Source organism: Oryctolagus cuniculus, chromosome 14 (assembly GCF_051225735.1).
Source record: "Oryctolagus cuniculus isolate XC-2025 breed Fujian yellow rabbit chromosome 14, ASM5122573v1, whole genome shotgun sequence".
Taxonomy (NCBI): domain Eukaryota; kingdom Metazoa; phylum Chordata; class Mammalia; order Lagomorpha; family Leporidae; genus Oryctolagus; species Oryctolagus cuniculus.
Window position 1 is genome coordinate 4,053,153 of NC_142880.1, and position 26,195 is coordinate 4,079,347.

At 47.4% G+C, this 26,195-nt stretch overlaps 2 protein-coding genes, 2 long non-coding RNA genes and 1 pseudogene across 25 annotated transcripts in view; 4 read left to right on the forward strand and 1 right to left on the reverse strand.

Moving 5' to 3' along the window:
* ZFYVE16 (zinc finger FYVE-type containing 16) overlaps window positions 1-3,895 on the forward strand; it is a 63,302-nt gene extending 59,407 nt beyond the window's left edge. For 17 of the 18 annotated variants that reach the window (XR_016220360.1, XM_051854051.3, XM_070056335.2 and 14 more), the window contains one exon: window positions 1,325-3,895. Coding sequence is in view for 16 of the 18 variants with exons in the window: in XM_051854051.3 (XP_051710011.3) it covers window positions 1,325-1,483 (159 nt within the window). In the remaining 2 variants the exon portion in view is untranslated. The remainder of the gene's footprint in view (window positions 1-1,324) is intronic. The other variant, XR_016220359.1, reaches the window with a different exon arrangement.
* LOC103349532 (uncharacterized) overlaps window positions 1-10,849 on the reverse strand; it is a 28,404-nt gene extending 17,555 nt beyond the window's left edge. For 2 of the 3 annotated variants that reach the window (XR_016220364.1, XR_016220363.1), the window contains exons 1-2: window positions 10,657-10,798; window positions 10,498-10,558 (exon numbers count right to left, since the gene is read on the reverse strand). This is a non-coding gene — a long non-coding RNA (uncharacterized LOC103349532). Of the gene's footprint in view, window positions 1-7,334; window positions 10,559-10,656 lie in introns of those variants that run through there. The other variant, XR_007922691.3, reaches the window with a different exon arrangement.
* Window positions 10,850-10,887: 38 nt separating this feature from the next.
* Window positions 10,888-26,195, forward strand: part of FAM151B (family with sequence similarity 151 member B) — a 34,442-nt gene continuing 19,134 nt past the window's right edge. The window contains exons 1-3 of one of the 2 annotated variants that reach the window (XM_089312927.1): window positions 10,888-11,068; window positions 20,995-21,120; window positions 22,499-22,664. In XM_089312927.1, coding sequence (XP_089169053.1) covers window positions 11,044-11,068; window positions 20,995-21,120; window positions 22,499-22,664 — 317 coding nt within the window. In that variant the 5' untranslated portion in view covers window positions 10,888-11,043. The remainder of the gene's footprint in view (window positions 11,069-20,994; window positions 21,121-22,498; window positions 22,665-26,195) is intronic. The other variant, XM_002713903.6, reaches the window with a different exon arrangement.
* Window positions 12,408-13,414, forward strand: LOC103349563 (twinfilin-1 pseudogene; annotated as a pseudogene). Its single transcript, XR_016220905.1, has one exon. The product of XR_016220905.1 is annotated as a twinfilin-1 pseudogene (transcript).
* On the forward strand, window positions 15,575-16,701 carry LOC149122223 (uncharacterized). The gene is made up of 2 exons (XR_016220365.1): window positions 15,575-15,688; window positions 16,476-16,701. It is a non-coding gene; the product is annotated as an uncharacterized LOC149122223 (long non-coding RNA).

The following is a 26,195-nucleotide window of genomic DNA, read 5'->3' on the forward strand; positions in this document are numbered from 1 at the left end:
TGGCCACCATGGCCGGCGCGCTGCGGCCGGCGCACCGCGCTGATCCAATGGCAGGAGCCAGGAGCCAGGTGCTTTTCCTGGTCTCCCATGGGGTGCAGGGCCCAAGCACCTGGGCCATCCTCCACTGCACTCCCAGGCCACAGCAGAGAGCTGGCCTGGAAGAGGGGCAACCGGGACAGAATCCGGCGCCCCGACTGGGACTAGAACCCGGTGTGCCGGCGCCGCTAGGCGGAGGATTAGCCTAGTGAGCCGTGGCGCCGGCCAAATTTCAATTTTAAACACTGAAATGTATTTGAAATATTTTTAAGTAGCTTTTTTTAAAACCTAGGATTTGTATATAGATAATATTGGTAATCATGCAAGCCCTAGACCCCTAGCATATTACATGTGTTTAGGTATTCTTTGAGAAGGAACCTAGAGTATGAAGTAGTAGCAGTTCTACTTAGGATGCCTGTGGGAGGGACAGGTAAACTTGTATAGTGGATGGATAAAAGAAGTACGGAGAGGCTGGTGTTGTCCAGCAGGTTAAGCCTTCACCTGTGACGCCAGCCTCCCATATGCACGCCAGCTTGAGGCCCAGCTGCTGCACTTCCAGTCCAGCTCTATGCTAATGCACCTGGGAAAGCAGCAGAAGGTGGCCCAACTGCTTGGGCCCCTGCGCCGATGTGGGACATCTGGAAGAAGCTCCTGGCTCCTCGCTTCAGCCTGGCACAGTGCCTGCTGTTGCAGCCAGTTGTGGAGTGAACCAGTGGATGAAGCTCTCTGGCTCTCATCCTCTCTCTGTAACTCTGTCTTTCAAATAAATAAAAAATAAATCTTTTTAAAAAGGGAATATGGGAGAATAGAGGAAGCTATTTGGCACAGTGGTTAAGATGCCCACATACCGTATCAGAGTGTCCAAGTTCACAGCCTGTTTCTGATTCCAGCTTCCTGCTAAGGCACAGCCTGGGAGACAGCAGGTGATGGCACAAGTACTTGAGTCGCTGCCATCCACAAAGGGAGACGTGGATTGTATTCCTGGCTCTTGGCTTCAGCCTGGCCCAGCCCCTAGCTGTTAATGGACATTTAGGGAGTGAACCAGTAGATGGAAATCTCTGTTTCTGTCTCTCTCACCTTCAATTAAGTAAAAATAAATAAATTTAAAAAAAACTTAGCTCTAAGAAGAAAATCTGGAAGAATGTAGTGTTTATAAATAATATACCAAGTATTTCATTAACATGCTTGAACTGAATTTCTAAAATATTTTTAATTTATCCATCTGCTGAGCCAAATAAGACTTCTCATTTTCTAGGGTTAGCTCATCAAGGTTTTTCGTTCTTTCCAGGTGGAATTTCAGGCAGGGTCTGCAGGCCGGCTTCTGCCTCAGCATTACCTGAATGACCTGGACAGTGCGCTCATCCCTGTGATCCACGGTGGGACTGCCAGCTCTAGTTTACCGCTGGAAATAGAACTGGTCTTTTTCATTTTAGAAAATCTTTTTTAGTGAAAAGATGTGCCCCACTATGTATTGCAAACTGATTGGTTAAACCTGCTAGCGCTGAAGCGGAAATGCCACAAACACTAAAAGTAAATATGATTGGTGTTCAAAACACACACGCTTTGCTTTTTCGCAGCCATGACCTTTTAAAACATGAGCACAATATTTAAGTATCTGAACATTTGAGAGATCCACAGTTTTTAGAGCTTTACTAAAAACACTAGAATTTCTTGTACCTACCAGGCATTTGTAGCATTTACTCTTATTTAAACGCTAAGCCAAAGCATCTGCACTTAGGTGTAGCTCTTCATGCCAAGAAGGATTTTAACGAAGGCGCTGTTCAGATGTTGCTTGTGAAGGAGACATCTGTGTTGCGAGTGTGCCAGTTGGAAACGCCGACTTCTGATGTCTGTCGGTGTATTTCAGTGGCACGGACCACTTTCAGGATCTCAGAATTATTTGAATAAAGCTGATAACTTATTTGTATAATTGGAGTGGAGACCTACCTCCATGATTAGAAAAACTGTTTGGATTAAATTCAGAATTTTGCCTTTTTTCTTCTCAAATTATTTTATATATACATATATATAATTTTCCTGATTAAATGGGTATTGTTAAAATAAGTGCGGGTGCTTCAAGATTTTGTGCTTCTGTATTTATGTTGTTTTTATAGGAAGAACATATGATTTGGTATGTATTTTATAAATCCTTAATATTTATACACAATCAATATTTTTGTATCACATGATGTTTCCTCCTCTTCTTCCAAAGCGTAGTAGTATGGTTACCACCTCGGAGAGTGACTGAGAACAGGCCGGGGACCCTTGAGGTCGGCATGGTGTAGCCACAGACGCAGCCTGAAGCAGATGTTTATTTTCTTTCTTTTTTTTTTTTTTTCACTATCACATTAATCTGTAGAAATTTCCTGGTAATCCTAAGGAACTTTTTCATACTTTAAATTCTTTATATGCTGGTTATTTTTATAAAAGGATATTAACACAAGTTAAAGTCTTTACATTTGAAACTTGACAGAGCGCTCCTCTTCAAACAGCAAAAACGAAATTATTGGGGGTCGTGGGGAAAGGGGAGAAAGAAAATAAAGGGCATCTATTAATATATTCTGTCATTTGAGGTGTATGGAATGTAATCAGCTTGACGGTTTTTTCTTGTTACATGAAATGTTTTTGTATCAAAAACACTGTGTATCTCAAGAAAAAGAAACTGCACTAAATAGTCTTAAGAAAAATATTTATGAAGCATTTCAACTTGAAGATAAATCAGGTTTGTAACTCAGGATCTGAAGTGTCAGGCTAGGAGAGACTGAGAATGTCAATCAGTTTGGGCAGGTGCTCCCTACTGAGAGTAGAACCCTACAGCTGCAGAACTAGCCAAAGACACGGGGTGAAGGAGAAGCAGTCTTCTGGAAACAGCTACTTTATACACAGTGTAAAATGTTGCAGATATCAAATAAAATGGCAGCATATTCATAACCTGTGAAATTTATTGAAATGGTGTGAGATAAAAATGATTGCATATCAAACTTTTTCATCGTATAGTGTGTGTTTATATTGCGGTGGAAGTAATTGCACAGTTGAAGAAAACTGCATTTACGTTAGCCTCTGCCATGACAGAATGAAGAGTTGGGGTTTGTCTCCATGAAGTCTTCACATTCAGCTAGAATGGGAGTGGTGTCCCTCAGGGTGAGCACATCTTCAGGCACTCTGTGGAGGCAGTTCACGGCCCTGACTGCGTTGTTACACCCTTCAGTCGTGTTGTTCACGTCGGTACTTAAGTTGAAATCTTAGTGAAGGCTGAGAAATACAGTGGCTCTTTGTACTCAGTCTATAATGATCTATTTTTGGTCTTAGGCTTTTTAATACTACTCTTCTCTCAGTTTTGAAAGTGACATATGCAGCTTTCTGACAAACTGTGTGTGTGTACTTGATATGTACAGAGCACTTTATTAGGGTTCATTTGTTGAAAGATCAATAAAATAGTTCTCTCCCTTGTGGAGCCAAATGTGTGAAGCATATCATTAACATGTAGCGGCAGTTTTTAATAGCTGCCGTAGAGAGAGGGACTGTGACCAGGTGGCGGAGACTGACGAGACGGGACACTGAGGACCTGTGGCAGTGGGTGTGTTTAGCTTGTCTGGACAAGAGTTGAAAATCCGAGAAGTATGTAATCTTGTAGAAGGACTGAATTTTCTTTTTAAACTGGACTTTGGTGTTTGAATATTCCACCTTTTAATTAGTCATAAAGTAGCAGGCTGGTGTTTCAACTCCCTGGAATAAGCAGCCTAGATTGTGATATTTCATATATAAAGAATAGAAATTTTATTTTTTAACAGTAATCCTAACTTTAATGTGTTTCAAATTTTACAGACAATATCTTGAAATAAAACAAACTTCCAGTCCATACTGTTCTCTTTTTTTGCGAAATAAGAAAAGTTTCATGTAATATATACATGATGCCAAAGGTCAAAACAAATATTAAAACCTAATGTTAAGTTTTGCCTCGCACCACGTACACACCACCCTTAATCTTTCCACTCCTCAGTCCCAACAGGTGACCCTTTTTAAAAGCATTTTCCTATGACTCTTTCCAAGATTTAGGTGCAGTAGCAGCAAAACAGGCTTATTTCCTTCCCTTATCTTTTCCGAGTATAAAATCCACTGACATTCCTAGATTTCCAGGTATAGTACAGTAGATCTCTCGAGCTTATTCCACCTAACTCAAATTTTGTATCTCGTAACCAGTGTCTCCTCAGTCCCCTTCCCCCACCCCAGTCCCTGGCAACCGGCATTCTCCTCTCTTCTATGAGCGTGAGCTTGTTTAGATTCCATATAAATGAGATCATTCAGTACTTGTCTTACTGGGCTTGACTTCCTTCACTTAACGTAACGTCCCCCAGGTTCATCCATGTTGTCACAAAATACAGGATTTCCCTCTTTTTAAAGGCTGAATTCCATCCTGTGTCTGTTCCAGTGTCGTCCTCGATTTATCCACTGGTTTGCACTTAGATTGATTCCATCTTGCTGCTAACGACCAGTGTTGGAGTAGACATGAGAGTGTGGGTGTCTCGACACACTAACTTCATTTTCTTTGCATGTATACCCAGTAGTGAGACTGCTGGATAATACAGTAGTTCTGTTTTCAATTTTTGAGGAACCTCTGTACTGTTTTCCACAGTGACTATATGAGAATACTCAGAAGTTCATGGAAAATATGTAATATGAGAAGAAGCTATGCCTGGATTTCAAAAATTCTGTTGCTTAGTTTTTAATTCCACTTTTCCACACACACACTTTGAAGTACATTCCTGCTGATCTTCCCTCTTATAAAAAATGAAGCAGGCTGAAGAACACAATTTTACAGTATCACTTGCTTTGGGTTATATGGCTCATATTTAGAATCTTAAAGATACTTTGCTTAAGGGCCGGCACCGCGGCTCACTAGGCTAATCCTCCGCCTTGCGGCGCCGGCACACCAGGTTCTAGTCCTGGTCAGGGCGCCGGATTCTGTCCCTGTTGCCCCTATTCCAGGCCAGCTCTCTGCTGTGGCCAGGGAGTGCAGTGGAGGATGGCCCAAGTGCTTGGGCCCTGCACCCCATGGGAGACCAGGAGAAGCACCTGGCTCCTGCCATCGGATCAGCGCGGTGCGCTGCCGCAGCACGCCGGCCACGGCGGCCGTTGGAGGGTGAACCAACGGCAAAGGAAGACCTTTCTCTCTGTCTCTCTCTCTCACTGTCCACTCTCTGCCTGTCAAAAAAAGTAATTAATTAATTAATTAAAAAAATAAAGATACATTGCTTCTGTAAGACCTTTTTTACTCAGTGGTTGACACAAGCACCTTAACTACAGAAACAAGAAAAACACATATTTGGAATTATGACATGTTTTAGTAGGAAAAATATTTTTTCCTAGCAATTTTATGACCAAAATACTGATAAGGTTATTTTTTGTTTGAGCTGTCTTTTAAAACTTTGTTTTCCTATGAGACACTAAGCCCTTGCTATCTAAATGTATCTTTTACCACCTAGCTGACACATTGGTATTTTTTCCCAAATCATATTTTCAGTAGTTTCCAGTCCTGTTCCCAATTAATGTTTGTTTTGGTTTTAGTTTCTAATGACACGTGATTTAAAATGAATTCCTGTAGGGAAGCATTTTCTGCATTTGCATTAATAAAATTCACAACTCTATTTTCATGATTTTTACATACGACAAAATAGGCCTAATTCAAGTACTTTATCATGAGGCTGTTAATATAATGCCGGTGGGGGGTGGGGGTTCTGTTTTGTAAGATGTTAACCTCTGAAAGTACCTCCTGTGACTCCCTCTGCCTGGTACTCACACCCTTGCGTGGTCCCCTCCCAGTCTGTACAGTGTGGTCTTTGTGAGTGACAGAAGTAATGGAGGTCACTTCTGAGAGCACATTATGGAAGACTCCGGCTCCTATCTCTTGTGCATTTTCCCTCTTCCCCATATGCCTGTCTGTCTCCAGCTTCCTCCCTTTCTACTAGATAACTCGCGCTCAGGAGACGGAGCTGCAGGCGTGGGCAGCTTCATGGGCAGAACTGAATCCTCCAGCACGTGGAGTGGAAGTGGATCCTCCAACCCTGTCAAACCACATTTCAGTGTCTGCCAAAATCTTGACCACAACTTTTGAAACCACCCAATGAAGCCACCTAGGAATTCCTGACCCTTGGACACTCTAACAAAATAAACCTCTGAGACTGAAGTTTTGTTACATGTAGCAACTAATAGCAAATAACAAGTACAGATTTGTTTGAGCAGCTCTAGATAAAAATAGCTTAAATTGATAATTTATGGATTCCCTGCCACAAATTATATGTGTTAAGTGCAGAGAATGCCAAGAGAAAAAATAGTTGTTATCTGTGTAGGAACAAAGACGCACCTCAGGGAAGCTGTTTCTAGAAACTGCATGCTAGGATACTTAGATCCCTGCTCTTTTTAAAAACAACCAAAACTGATTACATCCTCTTAAAGCATCAAAGATATTTTAATAAGGAATGCCCCGCCCAAAAGTAAAGAGAAAAAATGAGCACGGGCTCCTACTGTGACACTCTTACGGCATTAGGGACAATAATCAAAGCTGCAAGGCCCTCGTGAGGTGGTGAATCCAACAGGAGACCTTCGCCCAACAGGCTGAGACGCCCAAAGGCTGCCTGTGCAGGATGGCAGTGGAGCGTATGAAACATGCACATTTAGGACTGCCGGCACAGTCTAAAGTGTCGCATGCAGCACTACACTTGGTGTAAGGTGTTCCCTCCAGGCGCCAAGAAAAAGTGTACATCCTGTCTGCAGAAAAGTATTTCCATTGTAGCTTCACACTACTCTTCAAATAGGATACCGACTAACATACAGTAGACAATAAGTAAATACACAAGGAAGCCAGATTCTGGAAGCAAGAACTAGAACAGTGAAAACAATCACAAAGACTGGGGTATTTATGCTTTTTGTGTTTAAAGAAATAAAGGTAAGTGTGAGGGCACCTGCATAAAATAAAAACTAAAAAGTGATGGAGCTCATTTGGAGAATAAACTGAATATTGCAAGCTTATATAAAAATTAAAATTCAGTAAACAATTAATAGCAGAATAATACATAGCCAGTGGATGAGTTTATACTGAAAAAGAGCTCAGGAGAAATTATCCAGAATGCAGTTGGAGCGACAGGTGGAAGTAAGATAGACCAAAGGTCTTCAAAAAGTTCATGGAAGATGTATATTACTGAAACCAGATTTAAAAATTTTCACACCAAAACATCTCCTGATTCCATTTTCCATCACCTTTTTGAAGTACACTTATCTAGAGCATATAGTGAGAGAAATTCTAACATTTTTAGAAAAAGTTTATTTATTTCAAAGGCAGAGTTAGGGAGAGACATAGATCTGTCTGCTGGTTACTCCCCAAATGGCCACAACAGCCAGGTCTGGGCCAGACCAAAACCAGGAGCTTCTTCCGGGTCTCACACTCATGGGTGCAGGGGCCCAAGGACTTGGGCCATCTTCCACTACTTTCCTAGGCACATTAGCACGTAGCTGGAACGGGAGTGGAGCAGCTGGGATTCGAACCAGCACCCATATTTATGTTGGCGTTTCAGGTGGTGGCTTTTCCTGCTATGCGCAACACTGGCTCCTCTAACATGTTTAATTAGCTGCCAGAGGAAGGGGGGGCGGGGAGTAGGACAGAACAATTATTTTTAGATATGATGAAGAATTTTCAAATCTGATTAAAGAAATGACTCCACAGATTCAAGAAGCCAGATCAACCCGAGTAAAAAACCCCACACAGACACTTAATGGGAACTGCTAGCTGACACAGAAAGGACCCAAGGAGCAATGTGCTGCTCTACTAGAGGGCCAGGAAGTCAGGTGGACAGGAGGAACTCGCAGGTTCTGCTCCAGAACAGCCTCCCAAGAGCAGCGGCCCTGCCTTCCTGCCTTCCTCCCTGCCTGCCTCGTAGAACCGTGTGAGAGGTGGAGCCTGTGGGCTCACCAGCTCTACATGAACCTGGGAACATGCAACATACGTAGCGCCCTTCTCTCCCCACTGGTAAAGTCATGGCAGACACAGGGTGGGACACAGGGAGAGGTATGAGCAGGCAAAAGCCATGACTTTCTAGTCGGATCACCTAGGACTTATCTCTGGGAATTCAAGAGTGTGCGTAGGATCATACATAGGAGGGAGCTGAAGAAAATAGATCTGTGTTTAAAATCCCCCAAGGTGTGCATACGTGAAACTGCCCAGAAGAAACTGAGCAAAGACTGGAGGTGAAACACAGTGTAGACCACCGTCCAGGTTTCAGGCTGGCTGCTGGGTGATGGACTATTAGGACAGACTAGTACCAGCTGCATAAAGCACTGGACACTGACGCTGGATCAGAGCCCACAGAAAGCTGGCCAGCGATTGTGGTCCGAAACTAACTACACCAACCAGCTGCTCAAACAAAACAAAAACCTTCTGAAGACTTAGAGAGGAAAGGCCCTCACTCAGACTATCCAGGAAGCAGTCCAAAATTCTTGGCATACATAAGCAACGCTAGGGAAGAGGCATGAACAAAGTCGGTTTTGAGGTTTCCTGATGGAATAATCAGAGACTCCAGACTTGTGATCATCCTGCAGAGAGGAAAGGTAAACACTGGAGTGAGTGGAAGATCAAAGTTCTCAGTACAGAAGCTATAAAAGGAAATTTTAGAACTGAAAATACAACAGCAAAAGGAAAAATTCACTAGAGGAGTTCAACAGAACAGATGACTGAAGGAGAAGTCCATGAATCTGGAGACACATCAACAAATTATCCAGTCTGAAAAATAGATAGAAAAGTTAAAAATTGGACACAACTTGGCAGAACTGTAGGGCAGTATCAGTAAGTAATATTTACATTTAGGAGCCCCAAAAGGAGAGAGAAACTGGAAAGACAAAATATTTGAAGAAATGGCTGAAACTTCCAAAACTTTGGTCAAGACATATATTTGCATAAAATTCTACTTAAAGCAGGTTCATCACAGCAAATGCCACAAGGAAAACAGAAAGCACACCAGGCACATCGTAAACTGGTGAAACCAAATGTCAAGAAAGCTGGGTTTTGAAAGCAGGAAGGGACAGTGAACACTTTGTGTACAGAACAAACAGCTAAGTGATGACAGATTCGTTATCAAAAACCATGGAGACAGAGACAGTGGAACAACATTTATAAAGTGCTTAAAACAACAGCCAACACAGTCCTTTCTTCAACAAATATTCTTCAGGAATGAAAGGTGAGCTAAAGGCGTTTTCAGAAGAAGGGAAACAAACAGAACTCACTGCCCGTAGATCTGCCTTAGAAGAAATGTTAAAAGAAGTTCATTGAGAAGGAAAACGAGAGCAAGGAAAGAAAGCAATAGAAATGGCAAATGTATGGGTAAGCAGATGTTTGGTGAAATACATGTGAGTGCTGCAATTTAAAAACAATTGTAGGGAGGTGGGTATTTGGTGTAGCAGCTAGGACACGTCTACCCCACACTGGAACACTCGGGTTCAGTTCCTGGCTCTGCCTCCTGACTTCAGCCTGGGAGGTGGTGGCCCAAGTTCCTGGGGTTCTACCACCCTCATGGGAGACCTGGATCTCATTCCTGGCTCCAGCACTGGCCTGGACCTGGCCATTGTGGGTATTCAGACAGTAAACCAGCATTGGGAGCTTGCTTGTCAGTGTCTCTTGCAAAAAAACTTATGACATCATGTGATAGGATTTTCAGTTTCTACAGATGTAGAATATATGAGAATTGCACCTGAAGGGGACAGTAAAGGAGCCTATGTGGTCATATGGTTTCTATATTTCACTTTAAGTTGTATAGAATTCTAAGAAAAATGCAAAAACTATGCAGACACTGCCACGGTTCGTATGTGACTTCCCCCCTCCCCACACGGTTAAGTCTTCTGTTAACGGTATTGAGAGGCTGGAAACTCAGTCCAACTGCTCTGTAGAGGTGGGACCTCTGGAGTAGATCAGGGTGGGGTCCTCCTGACTGCATCCTGGTGAATTTATGAGCGAGGGAGGCCACCGAGACACCGGTGCTCCAGTCACCCCCTGTCCCTTTCCAAAGCTGTTCCGACTTGAACCTCCGACCTATGACCCAAATTAAGCTGCTTTTCTTCAAAAGTAGTTCATTGCAGCAATGCAGAGCGAACCACTGCACACATGTATTTAAAAAGTCTATATATAAATTAAAATGGTACTTTGAAAAATATCCCTGTAATTCAAAGTAAACTCAGGAAAACAGACTTGAAAAACATAGGACAAACAAAAAATTAATAAAAGGACAGGCTGAAATCCAACCATCTCAAAATTTACATTAAATGTAAATGGCCCAAATACGACATAAGACTGGGTAAAGAGACTGAGGAGCTATTTATCAGAACCACTTATAACGGTTCATACGTTAAAAAGAAACACAGCAAAGGATCTATCATGCAAACACGAAAATAAACCCAAAAATCGTGACCATCAAAGCAGACCTTAGCACAAGGAAAACCGCCGGTCAGGGACGGGATCACACGGAGGCAGGAGCTCGCGGAACTGGAATGGAAGGGGAAAAACCCGACAATCAGGACTCGACAAGAAAATTAAATCGGCGCCATTAGATTTACGCAATTTATATTTGGGCCAGGGCGCACCAAGTCAGCGGTGGGAGAGCCGGCTCCAGGCTACCCGCTCAGTTTCGTTTTGCAGAAAACCTCATTTTTATGGAGAAATGATCGCACGCCTTTTCAGGACGCCACTGAAAAAACGCACCCAGCTTTGGAAATTCGCACTCGACACCAACGGCGGTTCCCAGCCCCACGCGTTTCCAAAAGTTTCAAAAGTCCTGTTTCCGACACGCCCCCTCCGCAGCCTCTGCGCGTGCGCGCCGCTGCCCCGCCCCTTCCGCTTCCGCTCCGGGGACGCGCACGCGCAGGTGGGCCCCAGGCGCGCGCTCGGCCTGGGGCCGCTGTTGGCGGGGTCAGGTTCCCACGCCGCCCGCGACCGGTTGGCGCCTGCGCGGACGGCGGGCGTCCGTTGCCATGACAGCGCTCGCCGGAGGCCCGGGTAAGCGCGGGTTCGGCGGCTTCCCGCCGGGTGGGCTCCTCACGGGCGAGGCGCGGCCGTGCGGCCGCGACGTGGGGGCTCCTGGCGGGCTCGGCCGGCGCTACCCGCCTCCCTCGGGGTCTCCGCGGCCCTCCCGCGTGCGCCCCGGGGTGGGCGCTGGGGAGCGGAGCCCGTGTGGGCCCGGCGCCCCGCGGGCTGAGGCGTCGCCCGTGACGCCCGGCCCCGCGGCGAGTGCTGACGTGCCGCCGGAGGCTGGAGTTGCGAGTTCGCCCGTGGGACGGCCGCGGGGGATGGCACGGGTGCGTGGGTCCCTGCACCGCCGCGGGAGACAGGTGCAGCTCCTGGCTCCTGAGTGATTCGGCCCAGCCCCGGCCTGCTGGGGCCGTCTAGGGAGTGAACCACAGATGGAGGATTCTGACTGCCAAATAAACAAGCAATTAAAGAAAAATTGGGGCCGGCGCCGCGGCTCACTAGGCTAGTCCTCCGCCTAGCAGCGCCGGCACACTGGGTTCTAGTCCCGGTCGGAGCGCCGGAGTCTGTCCCGGTTGCCCCTCTTCCAGGCCAGCTCTCTGCTGTGGCCAGGGAGTGCAGTGGAGGATGGCCCAGGTGCTTGGGCCCTGCACCCATGGGAGACCAGGAGAAGCACCTGGCTCCTGCCATCGGATCAGCGCGGTGCGCCGGCCGCGGCGGCCATTGGAGGGTGAACCAACGGCAAAGGAAGACGTTTCTCTCTGTCTCTCTCTCTCACTGTCCACTCTGCCTGTCAAAAAAAAAAAATTGGATGCAGACATCGCAAGAGGCAACTTAACCGCTGAGTCAAATGCTCGCCTTTTCCCGTGGGGGTGGGAAGACTCACTATATCCCTAAAGTTGTACTTAAGAAATTTGTACTCATTAAGTAAGAGGTTTCTTTGGGGGGAGAAAAAAAATATGTAAAACAGTTTGTAATAAAGTTTGTAATAAAGAAAAACGCTCACCTTTCTCCCTTCAATTCCGATTTTATTTTTCCCCTGGACAGAATTCTTGTAAGAGTTACTGAGCCAACAGGTGTGAATGTTGTTCAGATACGTGCTGAACCTCCTTAGAGCGTTTATTTAGTCCGGGCTGGGCTCTGCATCTCAGTGTGAATCCTTTTAATGCCTGCTTTTCCTTCATGTCCGAGTTTGGGACAAAGCTCACATTCAGAAGATGGTTCTCATCATCAGGCTCTCTTCTGAGTTGATGCAGGATTCACGACGTTTTAGAATAAAACTGTGTTCAGTGGCCACAGCTTCCTGGAGCCACCTGCCGGGGTGCGGCTGGGGTGCTCGCCACACTGGACGCCAGAGCCAGGAGCCCACCACCGAAGCCGTGTCCCCGCTGACCGGCATCCAAGCAAGTGACGAGGTTAAAGGTAGCTTTGCCAGAGGCAGAAGTGGAAAGCACAGACTTCTGAGGATATCTATCGAGAATGAGCAACCTGTGGTGGGCTCCTCTTCAGACTCCTGGCATAGGGATTTTGATCCTGTTGTTTTTCCCTGTTGGAGGACAAGCAGCCTTGCTACCTATGATTCAGGTTAGGTCCTCTGAACGCCCAGGGATGTGAATGGATGTTCACTGCCTGGTCCCCAGCTCGTTCCCTGTTCGTCAGATGTGTGCAGCACCAAGAGCAGATCTGAGAAGGGAGTTTGCAGGTGGCCACAGGGAAGATGAAGCGTTCGGCGCAGTGAGGGAAGGTGGATGCTCACGTGGGTGTAACATACTCACTGCCACAGTCTCTGCCTGCCCCACTGACCAGCTGAGCAGGGTTAGGGTGACGGCAGATGAGACTCAGTGGGGTACAGGCCGACGTGGGCATGCACACTCAGCGTCAGACACCGCAAGGAGAGGCATTTCCCCTTTCTCAGGAAGCTTTTCAGGCTCTGGAAAAGTTGAATAACAGCTGAACTATGTGCAGTTGGAAATAGGCATGCAAAATGAAATAATTTTGGCCAGTACAACAAATACAGAGCTAAAAGATGAGCCAGAGAGGACTCCCAAGGATTCAGCACACTACGATCTTTCTGTGTAAACTCCTCATGAAGGAGACTAGAGGCCACAGTTTCATTATTCGATGCCTGATGCACGTGCCGTGTAAGAGAGAGGCTGCTGTATTCCAGCTGCAAGAGCCCTGTGCTGGGACGGCTCCACATGGATGAGATGAGAGACGGGACAGACAGGGGGGCGGGCTGACTGCAGACTTCCCGGTTGAAGACCTGCACCCCAGGCAGCACACGCACGAGCAGGGTTCGCAGAACCAAAAGGTCCCGCAGAGAAAAGAGGAATCTGAAGACTAATTAGGGGTCCCGCTGAGCAGAAGCCCTGCTGATTAACATTGCTGCATTAAACATTGCAATACTTGTTTTTTAAAAAGTCCAGAATTTAGTACAGGAGAACTGAAATCATTCCATGTTGTGGTTTCTTCCCTCCCCTCCCCTCCCCTCCCCTCCCCTTCCTTTTTGACAGGCAGAGTGGACAGTGAGAGAGAGAGACAGAGAGAACGGTCTTCCTTTGCCGTTGGTTCAACCTCCAATGGCTGCCGCGGCCGGCGCACCGCGCTGATCCGAAGCCAGGAGCCAGGTGCTTCTCCTGGTCTCCCATGGGGTGCAGGGCCCAAGCACTTGGGCCATCCTCCACTGCACTCCCGGGCCATAGCAGAGAGCTGGCCTGGAAGAGGGGCAATCGGGACAGAATCTGGCGCCCTGTCCGGGACTAGAACCGGTGTGCCGGCGCCGCAAGGCGGAGGATTAGCCTAGTGAGCCACGGCACCGGCCCCCATGTTGTTTTATAGGATGGAAAATTTTTGCTTTTTGAAAAACGGCACTTTTCACTTCTGTGTGTTTTTAAAATTAATCTTATAGAAGACTCATGATTTCTATTTTTGAGTTAAAATTAGAAAAGGTGGCTGGCACCGCGGCTCACTAGGCTAATCCTGCACCTGCGGTGCCGGCACACCGGGTTCTAGTCCCGGTCGGGGTGTCAGTTCTGTCCCGGTTGCTCCTCTTACAGTCCAGCTTTCTGCTGTGGCCCAGGAATGCAGTGGAGGATGGCCCAAGTGCTTGGGCCCTGCACCCCATGGGAGACCAGGAGAGGCACTTGGCTCCTGGCTTCGGATCAGCGGGGTGCACTGGCTGTAGCGGCCATTTGGTTGGTGAACCAACAGAAAGGAAGACCTTTCTCTCTGTCTCTCTCTCTCACTGTCCACTCTGCCTGTCAAAAAAAAGAAAAAGAAAAGGGTTTAATATTTAATTTTGTCACATTGTTTTCATAGTGTTGATTCCACATTTTCATATAATTCTTAAGATTTATATAGTTGGACCGGTTCCAGAAAAGTCTAATGTCTTAAAATAGACAGACTTGTTACTACTCTTCAGTGAGTTGCTTTTTAAGGGAAGAATGACCTTAGATTGTTCACACTACGTGATGAATGTGCTAGGGACCAGGTTTGGTGACTTCGTAACCGGCAGTGTTGGTGTGCCTAGGAAAGCCGCAAGTTGCTCCTGCCAGGCTGGGCTCACGTCTGCAGCTGTGGGGAGAGTGCTTGGTTGCGGCAGTCTTTCTCTACTTGACTTTTTTTTTTTTTAAGATGGCATTAAAACTTCTGAAGATCAGTTCACTCTGAAATTTGAAGGGTACCAGGTTTTTTCTATGCTACAGGATTTCTGATGACAGCGAAAGACTGAACACAGCCTTCGGAAATTGTAGTGCTTTAAAAAATGTCCATTTTCAGTGTCATTGTAAGTACTGTAAGGCCAAATATGTACTTCAGATTGACGTTTAAAGTAATAGCTTTCAAAAGGAAGCAAAACTAAAGTAAAAAATGTTGAAAGAGTCAAGACGTCAAGATCGATGGTTTTCCTCATGGAAAATGCATTTTTTGAAAAGCTTTCTGAAGCCGCCTTGTATTTAGAGGCATTTGTGCTCTTTGTTTTGAGAAAACACTCAGATTTTAAAATGCTTTAAAGCCCTACTGTTTATCAGCCTGATATGGATAAACGCCTAGAATGTCATTTCAGTTAAAATCTTTTTTCAAAACGCACTGAGCTGTTTTCTAAAGCTTTGCATTTTCAGTTACAACCCAGAGAAGTTGCGCCTCATCGTTCCTTTGATACTTGAATTTGAGGAGCAAGGGCAGTTCACAGTGAACCTGCTGAGCCTGCTGCAGGGCCGTGCCTGTGTGGAGTGTGCGGAAGGAACTCTGGTATCTGCGATTTGGACTTTCTTGATCTAAACTTTGTGCTGCATAGAACAGATCTCAAATGCACATTTCATAGTATGAAATAGGAAGCACTCACGTCTAAAATACATTATCTAAGGTAATATATGCACCTTTCAGAAATTCACTGTGTGTTGAAGTAAAGCGTATTAGGATAATTATGGGTTGACTTTTTTCTTGGAATTAAGAGTGTGTGAGGTTTTTTGTTTACAGGTAATCAGATGAATATTTACACATGCAAAATAGTTGACAGTGTCGCACTTGTTTACTACAGATAGTTGTTCCATGAGTGCAAACATGGGCGCTGCACACACAGTCACATTAGGAGAGGAGCAGCTGCGGCTTGTCACTTCTGCCAGGAAGCCTGTGACGGAGAAGAGAGCAGTGGTGAGCGTTTCCTGCGCCATCCGTGTGCAGTTACACTGTAGCTCCCACTGCACTCCATCCGTGTGCGGTTACACTGTAGATCCCACTGCACACCATCTGTGTGCAGTTACACTGCAGATCCCACTGCACTCCATCCGTGTGCAGTTACACTGCAGATCCCACTGCACTCCATCTGTGTGCGGTTACACTGTAGATCCCACTGCACTCCGTCCATGTGCGGTTACACTGTAGATCCCACTGCACTCCGTCCATGTGCGGTTACACTGTAGATCCCACTGCACTCCGTCTGTGTGCGGTTACACTGTAGATCCCACTGCACTCCGTCCATGTGCGGTTACACTGTAGATCCCACTGCACTCCGTCTGTGTGCGGTTACACTGTAGATCCCACTGCACTACAGCCAGGTATGGACATTCCAGAGTACAGGTGTGATTATATACTCTACACCTGTGACTGCTAAAAATCAGTGCCCATACTCCTTGTTTACAGGATGTTAGCTGGCACCAGGTGTGAATAACGTATTCCCAGTCTGTTTGTAGCAGTGAAGAGTTACACGTCTTCTGTGGATGTTTGATAAGTGCTTTTTATATCACAGTAAAATGTTTTCTCTTAAAAAAACAAAACAGTGTTCAGGTGAACAATATTACAGATTCTGCCCCCCCCCCTTTTTTTTAAGAGATGTATTTATTGGTGCTGATGCTGTGGCGTAGTAGGTAAAGCCACCACCTGCAGTGCCAGCATCCCATAGGCGCTGGTTCAAGTCCCAGCTGCTCTACTTTCCATCCAGCTCTCTGCTATGGCCTGGGAAAGCAGTAGAAGATGACCCCAGTCCATGGGCCCCTGCACCCATGTGGGAGACCCTGAAGAAGCTCCTGGCTCCTGGCTTCGGATCGGCACAGTTCTTGTCATTACAGCCAACTGGGGATTGAACCAGCAGATGGAAGACCTCTCTCTCTGCCTCTGCCTCTCTGTAACTCTGCCTTTCAAATAAATAATTAAATCTTTAAAAAAAAGAGATGTATTTATTTATTTGAAAGGCAGAATTAGAAAGAGAGACAGACATAGAGATCCTTCATGCACTGATTCACTCTACAGGTGGCTGCAGCAGGCAGGATCCTGGAACTCCATCCAGGTCTGTCGTGTGGGTGGCAAGGACCCAAGTACTTGGGCCACGCACGTTAGCAGGGAGCTGGGACAAACATGGAGCAGCCAGGGCTGCAGCTGGTGCTCTCGCAGGATGCTGGCATCTCAGGTGGCAGCCACACCCACTGGACCACAGCACCAGCCCCACACATGCCATCTTTTAAGAAAAGATCTGTTCTCATTGCCAAATTACTGGTGAAGCTAGTTCCTTTTTTTAAAAAAAAATATTTATTTATTTATTATTTGAGCTGCAGAGAGAGAGAGAGAGAGAGGTCTTCTATCTGCTGGTTCGCTCCCTGATTGGCTACAACAGCCAGAGCTTCACTGATCTGAAGCCAGGAGCATCTTCCGCGTCTCCGACATAGGTTCAGGGACCCGAGGGCTTGGGCCATCTTCTACTGCTTCCCAAGCCATAGCAGAGAGCTGGATCAAAAGTGGAGCAGCTGGGACTCAAACCAGCACACATATGGGATGCCAGCACTGCAGGTAGCAGCTTTACCCACTACACCACAGTGCCGGCCCCTGAAGCTAGTTCTTAACCAGGTTCTTCCTTTATGTGAGCCATTTTCTTCCCCTAGCTTTTTTTTTTTTGTTATAAAGATTTATTTATTCATTTGAAAGAATAGTAGTGAGAGAGAGAGAGAGAGAGCCATAGAAAGAGGGGTCTTCCTCCTGCTGGTTCACTCCCCAAATGGCTGCAAGGCCCAAGGCTGGGCCAGGCTGAACGAAGCCAGGAGCCAAGAGCTGCTTCTAGGTTTCCCATGTGAGTGGCAGGGGCCCCGACACTTGTGCCGTATTCTGCTGCTTTCCCAGGCACATCAGCAGGAGCTGCATCAGATGTGGAGAAGCCAGGACTTGAACCTCCACTCACATGGGATGCCAGTGTGGCTTTACCAGCTCCGCCACACCTTCCTTAGCGTTTGTTTAAAAAAAAAAAAAAAAGTATACTTTGTTAACACAGAAGATTCTAGAGGTACAATAGAATTTGTAGGGAAAGGTTGCATCCTGTACTGCAGCCAGGCAGTTCCCCCCAGACAGCACCCATCCTGACCACCGCTCGCCCGTTCCGGGGGCTGTTTCCTGTGCATGCCCCCGCGTGCTGTGCGTAGGTTTCTGGTGGTCTCCCATTGTCTGTTTACATTCATATTCCTTTTTCGCAGCATTGATTTTTTAGTGGCTTAGAGCTGCATATGTTTTTGATCCTAGAGTTCTGAAGTCAGAAGTCCGACATGGGTCTCCCTGGGCTACAATCAGAGATGCCCCAGAGAGGCCGGGCTGGGGCGGGGGCACGTCTTAGCTGCTGCTGTTTGGCTGCTGATTGCTCCCTGCACTGCATTCAAAACCCAGAAGCAGCTGGTGCCTTGTCACACGGCATCCCTGCCTCCTGTTTTCAGGATTGGAGTGGGCACCCTCGGATAATGCAGAGTCGTCTCCTGTCTCGTACTCTGCTCTGCATGGCACTGCTGTGGTGAACATAGGTCGTTAATGTGTGCTAAAGCCCAAGGAATGCATTCCCAGAGTGAATTCTCACATAGGCGGTGCACTTCCATGAATACTGTCAGAATAGCTCCTCACTATTGGGAGGTACAGCACACTAGTGCAAGATACTAAACGCAGGGGCAGAGGGGTGGGTGGGGTCATATGGGAGCTCCGGTTTCTGCTTGATTTTTTTCTGTAAGCCGAAACTGCTCAAAATAAGTCTTACTCTCCAAAAAAAAACTTGCAGCCAACGCTGTCTCTGTCTTCGTGGCCCTGTTTGCAGGTTGCAGGCACTTAGAGAAGTGACCGAGGCGAGATTCTGTGTGCTGCCGCTCCCTGTGTGCTCGGGGCAGGGGCGGCCTGGGCTGTGCCGAGGACACGGCAGCAGGACAAGGCCAAGAAGACCTTCACAGCTTTCAAATCCTAGCGTGCTAAAGTTGTGTTTTTTATACTTTGGTTGATTTGTAAATTGCCTGTATACACGTTCTGAGTGCTGTGGTTTGATGCAGGCTTTGGATCCTGACTCCAGTTTCACGCTAAAGCAGATCCTGAAGCAGCAGTGATGGCTCAAGTACTTGGGTTCCTGCCGTCCACATGGGAGACCTGGGTGGAGTTGGCAATCCCGGCTTTGTCTGGCCCAGCCTCAGCTGTTGCAGGCGTTTGGGAAGTGAACCAGCCCTTTTACCGTCTGTTCACATCCCCTGACATCATGTGTATACCTTGAATATACACAACAAGTGTACTTGTAAAACTTCTTTTTGACAGGCAGAGTGGACAGCGAGAGAGAGAGACAGAGAGAAAGGTCTTCCTTTTGCTGTTGGTTCACCCTCCAATGGCCGCTGCGGCCGTTGCACCGCGCTGATCCGATGGCAGGAGCCAGGTGCTTTTCCTGGTCTCCCATGGGGTGCAGGGCCCAAGCACTTGGACCATCCTCCACTGCACTCCCTGGCCACAGCAGAGAGCTTGCCTGGAAGAGGGGCAACCGGGACAGAATCTGGCGCCCCGACCGGGACTAGAACCCGGTGTGCCTGTGCCACAGGCAGAGGATTAGCCTAGTGAGCCGCGGCGCCAGCCTGTAAAACATTTTTACCCCATAAGAAACAACATTGTTCTTTGTGTAATATGCAAAATGAATTAAAGAGTTACATGTAAGACCCAAGATTATGAAACTATTAGAAGAAAACACAGGGTCATTCATGCTTAAGGACATCGGTCTGGGTAAAGATTTTTTAGATACGATCTCAAAGCACTGGCAACAGAGGCAAATTGATTTCATCAAATTAAAAATCTGTACAACAAAGCAAGCAACCTTCAGAAGGGGGAAGATATGTGCAGACTTTGATCCGACAGGGGCTAATATCTAGAATATATGAGGTACAACAAAAATCGGATTTTAAATTGAGCAAATGCTCTAAATAGCCATTTCCCAAAGGAATATATTCCAGTGACCACTCAGTATATGAGAAAATGTTCAACATCACTAATCAGAAATAAAGGTGAAAACCATGGTGTGCTGTCATCTTACTCCAGGTAGAGTGGCTACAATCAAAAAGACAAAATAGGGGCTGGTGTTGGGGTACCGTGGGTTAAGCCACCGCCTGCAATGCCAGCATTGCAGATAGGTGCAGGTTTGAGTCCCAGCTGCTCCATTTTTGAGTCAGCCAATGCACCTGTGGAAGCAACAGAAGATGACCCCAGTGCTTGGACCCCTGCCACCCATGTGGGACACCTGGAAGAATCTCTGGGCTCCTGGCTTCAGCTTGGCCCAGCCTCAGCTGTTGTGGCCATTTGGAGAATGAACCAGCAGATAGAAGATCTCTCTGTCTCTGTCTCCTCCTTTCTCGCTAACTCTGCCTTTGAAAGAAATCTTTTTTTAAAAAAAATTAACAAGTGCTGGTGGGGATGTGGAGAAAGGAGAAGTCTCCTACCCAGCTGGTAGGAAGGTAAGCACAGCCATATGGGAACTAACACGGATGTTCTTGAGAACAACCAGGAATAGAGCCGCCGTAACATGCGGCAGTTCCAGGAGGGGTGTATCTCCAAAGGAAAGAAAAGCAGTGTGTCGAGAAGATGTCTGTGCGCCCACGTAACTGCAGCAGCAGTCGCAAAGCCAAGCTTGCCGTGCATCAGCTGAGCAAGCGTGAACGAAGTGTGGTGTGTGTACACCGTGCAGAGGGGCATCCTGCCACCTGCAGCAGCACGACTGAGCCCATGGGACACTGTGCTAACTCAGGAACACACAAGGCCACACGCGCGCACATGTGGAAGCCAAACAAGCCGATCTCCTAAAAGCAGACACTAGCCTGGTTACCAGACCCGGGTGGAGGGAGGGAGGGGAAGAGGGTGGTTGAGGGGTGCTGGGGTGGAGGGGGAGAGAGCGAGCTCCCAGTGCTCTGCAGCTCAGGAGGATAACTGCTTGGCCAGCATTAAGTGTGTGTTTCGGAATCGCTGGGAGAAGGGTTTTGAGTGTCTCCAACACAGAGCAGTGGCACATGGGGTGGTGAATGGGCCAGCTGCCCCAGACTGATCATTATGCCTTGTGTTCAGGTACCGAAATGCCACACTGTTCCCCCAGAAATGTGCATAGATTGTAAGCGTCAGAATTTTTTTAGAAGATAAAAATTTTACCTCATAAAAAGGAGTTTTTTTTTTTTTTTTTTTCCATGTAAACCTTGTTATTTTAGGGTCTTGGAGTGAAAATATCCTGCAGTATTTCCTGCGAAGGAACCAGATTGCAGCAGAAGATGGCGCTGAGGTCACGTGGTACCATGCAGCCAACCACAAGGCGCAGCTGAGGGAGGCACTGAGCAGTAAGTCAGGGCGGCTGCTGGCGTTGTACTCTGGGTAACAGGTTAATTCCAGTCCCTGTCTGACATGTAGGCATTTTTGCAGGTTCCAGACACAGGTGATCCAACTGTAAATTCTGAGCTGGCAGAGCCATTAAATCAGTTTTATAAAATGAAGAAATTGCATAATTGAAGGATTTTATTATTTGCTAGGTGCAGTTTGCCCTCTCCTGCCTTATTTGAAACCCTGCTGTATGCTGACAGTGTCTTAGGTGTTCCGGTGATTTAAGTAAGGGTTTTAAGATTAGGGTCATGCCTTCTGCATATTTTTGTAGCCCACATAGTGCAGTAAATATCTGTTGAACGGTGCATGAAGCCGTTGTATTCTTACTTGCAGTTGATTGCCATGGGCAGGATTCATACCTAAGCTACTAAGCAAGGCTCTGTTCACCAAGCGGTCTCCAGGGGTGTGTGTTCCTTCCTGTCTGGATGGACACTAGGGCGCGTGTCTCGGCGTGCAGGGTTGGGGTTGCAGCAGGAGAGGGGGTGATGGTGAGTGGCCCGAGGCCTGGGGGAGCCTGAATGATCGGTGCAGCCAGGACGCTTCCTTGCAGTCCCACGTTCTCAAGTAAGAATTGACGCCTCTTGGCACCCTGCCCCGGTATGTAGTGAGCTGCTTGTACCGTGGAAGCAGCTGGAGATGGCTCCTCCCTATTCCTGCAGGGGAGGACCTTGTCCTGGTGACCATGAGTCCCTGATGCCTGTAGCAGTGTCTAGTGTAGACTCACTGCAGTGATGGATGATTGACCAATGAGCTCTAGCAAGACACCCCCTGCCCTGTTGCCAGTGAGCCCCACAGACTCCAGGGCTCCGTGCTGTTCCCGTGACTGGGGGCTGGGAGCAGCTGGGACCCGGCAGGAGCTCCACAGTTGCTGGAGCGTGGGGCCTGAGCTTCTCCGTGGATCTCAGCTCCCCCTGCTTCAGGATGCCCGTGGGCTGCCCCCACCTCGCAGAGAACCAGGTTCTGGTGAAGACTTCCAAGCAGGGGCAGGAAGTCCCCTTAGTCTCTAAGCCGAGGACTGAGAAGGTGCAGATGCAGTTTTCCCTCCCAGAGAATGTCAGCAGACGCTTCTGGAGCCCCTGTGCAAATGCACCTTTGCCAGGTGCCGGGAGAGGGCTCCAGGCCAGCCACGGCCTCAGAGCTGCGGGACCTGGAGGAGGTCGGGCAGCTTCTGGATACGTGTGTGCTCGTCTGTGAAGGTCAAGGGCCTGGTGGGGAGCCTGGCATGTAGTAGCTAGTTCCTTTGCTTTTCTTCCTCTCCTCCTCAGGTGTGGGGCGGCCACTCCCTGCTGTCCCGGCCCCGTTTCACGGGCCCTTACCCAAGTCCTTGCCTTTGGACAGGTCCTGCTCTCATGATCGAGGCTGACGTCCTTCTCGCAAGTGATGGATCGGGACACGGCCAGCCAGTCATGGCCCATCCTCCCGAAACGAGCAGTGACAATTCCCTCCAGGAGTGGCTGGCCGAGGTGACCAAAAGCAGTAAAGGCATCAAGCTGGACTTCAAGAGGTATCTGTACACATTTTCAGGTTGTTACAGAACACCTTTGGGGAAGAATAGCCATGTAGAGCCATGCCTGAAAGCCTTGTGTTGTACTTTGTCCAAACTGAAAATGGAATTGTACACTGTGTTATGTTTCAGGAATGGACCTAGGGCCCCCCAGGACACCACAAGAGCTAGTACTGGGCCAGGCCAAAGCCAAGAGCTTCATCCGGGTCTCCCACATGGGTGCAGGGGCCCTAACAGTTGAGCCATCTTCCACTTCTTTCTCAGGCCATTAGCAGGGAGCTGGATTGGAAGTGGAGCAGCCGGCACACAAACTGGCGCCCACATGGGGTGCTAGCAGTGCAGGCAGTGGCTTTGCTCACCATGCCCCTAAGTTAATTTTTAGTAATAGGTGCTGCCGAAGCGAGCACCCCCAAGTTAATTTTTATAAAGGAATTTAATGTAAGTGATCATTGTAATTAAAGAGAATGATAAATGTAAAATGCTGCTTTGGTTTAAAAGTTGTCTCAGAGTTGAGAGCATTTTGTTGAGGTAGTTGATGTGTATCTGATTCTGTCTTTGTAAAAGGAATTACGTGTAATTCTTCAATAACTTTTTCTTAAAAATAGTGTTTTGGAGGCGTTGATAATGAAGAGCAAAATTGAATGTCAAGTCTTACGTAGTTTTGGCAAATGTAAAAATTATAGATAAAGCCAAGAATATACTAAGTCCTGGGAAGGCGGCTGCTTTTAGAATCCAGGATGGTAGCAAACCTACCTCATCTCTAGATAATTAAAAATAACTCTTTTTAAACATTTTTTATGTTTGGGTCTGCGCTGTAATATAGTAGGTTAAGCCTCTGCCTGCAGTGCCAGCATCCCGAATGGGCACCAATTCAAGTCCCAGCTGCTCTGCTTCTCCTCCAGCTCTCTGCTACGGCCTGGGAAAGCAGTAGAACATGGCCCAAGTCTTTGTGCCCCTGCACCCTGTGGGAGACCTGGAAGAAGCTCCCAGCTCCTGGTTTCAGACTGGCCCAGCTCTAGTCGTTGCAGCCGTTCAGGGAGTGAATCAGCAGATGGAAGATTTCTCTCTGTTTCTCCCTTTCTCTGTAATTTTCCCTCTCAAATAAATAAATAAATATTAAAAAATAAATAAATAAAATGAATATTTATATTTTTGTGAGACAGAGAAAGGGAGAGAGGGAGCAGAGGAGAGAGGGAGAGAGGTAGCTCCCATCTGCTGGTTTACTGCAGTGACTGGGGCTGGGCTAGAGCTTGAGGCTGGGAACCCAGTCAAGTTCTCTCACAGGGCAGGAACCTAGTTACTGAGCCCTCACTACTGCCCCCCCTCCCCCGCTCCCGGTCTGCATCAGCAGGAAGTGAGAATCAGGAGCCTGAGCTGGGGATGAAACCCAGCACTCCAGTGAGCTGCTAAGTCATATTCTTAAATTGAATTAAGATGTGGGAGTCTCGTAGGGTCAGTAAGATGACTGTAGCCGGGTGTTGCGAGGCTGAGTGAGCCTCTAAGCCTCGTGATAGTGTGGATGAGTGAGTGTGCTGACGCCTGACGTCTCTGAGTTTGGATCGGCCAGGACTTACAGGTTCAAGGGCTGTTCTAAGATGAACAGGCCTGTTGAGTGTTCAGTGGTTGAGTTCCGTTTTAGTGACAAAGAAAGTCCTAGCGAGAGTAAGTGATTTTCCTGAGGGTGGGAGCTAGGCCCCGACAGCTGGGCTAGGACCTCATCCTCAGCCTCCTGGAGCCAGTCCGGCAGCCCATGGACCAAGCAGTAAAACATTTGATCATCAGTGCTTGACGACGTAAAGCGTTAGACCTCCTTGCCTCTCCGTGTGCTCTGCTTGTTGTAGGTTGCCTTGGAATTGTTCCCAGATGCGGTGTTCTGTTTCTCACAGGTCAGGTCACCTCATTCAGGGCCAAGTGCTAACAGCTACCCGAGAGACCTGAGTCACTAAAGCAGAGATCTTCCTTGCAGGGTTACTTTTGTTTTGTTTCTCATAGCATATTTGAAAGGAAAGGGATGTACACCAGCAGCCCTGTGAACTCACACGGTGTGTCAGACGCCACTCTAAGAGTGTTGTGGGTGTTTTCCACTTGGTTCTCACAGCTGAGCTCGGAGACAGGTTGCTGCTCTTCTCATTTCCCGGCTGAGAGCAGAGGCGGGAGGAGTTAGTAACCTGCTGTGGTCACATGGCTGGGCGTGGAGGCCCTCGGCCTGGCTGGAACGTCCACTCTTCTGTCAGAACAGCTGGATGACGTCATGGTCACGGTCCAGTAGTTCTGGTTTTGTGCTTCTAAGTTAGTAGGACATCAAGTAAAAGATGGCAGTTTTCACACTGTATCTGAAGCTTTAGCAAACTCCAGTGTTTGACCACGAATTGTTCCCCCTGGGGCAGGCACATCCCCCATCGCAGTGCGGGGGTTTGGTTCCTGGCTCCAGCTTCCCATCAGTGCAGACCCTGTGAAGCAAAGTGATGGCTCAGGTGACTGGTTCCTGCCACGCTCGTGGGGGCCCTGGATGGAGTTCCCGGCTCCTGGTCGCAGCCCAGGGCAGTCACAGTCATTTTGGGCACTAGGAAGGTGAACCAGTGGGTGGGAGCCCTCTCTCTATGTGTCTGTTTCTCTGCCCCTGAAATAAATAAAAAGAACTTATTTTCCTTTAAAATATAATTTTTATTACCATTTTAAATATGAGTTTTTTATTCTCTGCTTTTTAGAAAAAATTAATTTTATTTATTTGAAAGATTGAGAAATAGAGAGATCTTCCATTTGCTGGTTCACTCTCCAAATGCCCACAATATTCAAGGCTGGGTCAAGTTGAAACCAGGAACCAGGAACCCAGTCGGGGTCTCCCAGGTGGATGGCAGAGACCCCAGGACTTGAGCCATCATCTGCTGCCTTCCAGGGTGTGCGTTAGCAGAGCTGGACTGAAACCCCGGCATGCTGCTGTGGAGTGCACACGCCCCAAGGGCATCCTAGCTGCTGCTCCACGTTGCCTGTACATGTTGTCTCTGATTCGTAAATGAAATAAAGTAGGACAGATAGGCAAAGGTTTGATATTCAGACCATTTTTTAGGAAAAATAAATCTGTAGTTGCGAAGTCTGTGTTCCTTCCCAGGGCCCTAAATAAATCCTACCGAAGAGTACCTTGAGGTGGCTTTCTGGTGAGGACATCCCCCCTGACGGCCATCTTGGCTCTTTCTGATGAGGACTCCCCCCCCCCCCACGGCCGTCTTGACAAATCGTGCGGCAGTTGTTTCTGTGGGACCTGATACTCACATGGGAGAATCAAGAATGTTGGCTGTTGGTGTTTTTTGGTTAGAATCACATGGCATTTGTAGGTTAGTTTGGAGTAATGTGGCATTTTTTTAGTTTTCTAGGCTGGAATCATGGTGGATGTTATTCCCTGTGACGTAATTATTTCATCAAGTTCTGTAACACAAGAACTGCAACAGAAAGCTTTAGGTTCCTTAGTAAGGCTTTATGTTTTAATGTAGGTTTTGTTTTTTTGTAGTTACGTTTCTTTTAAGGGAAAGTATC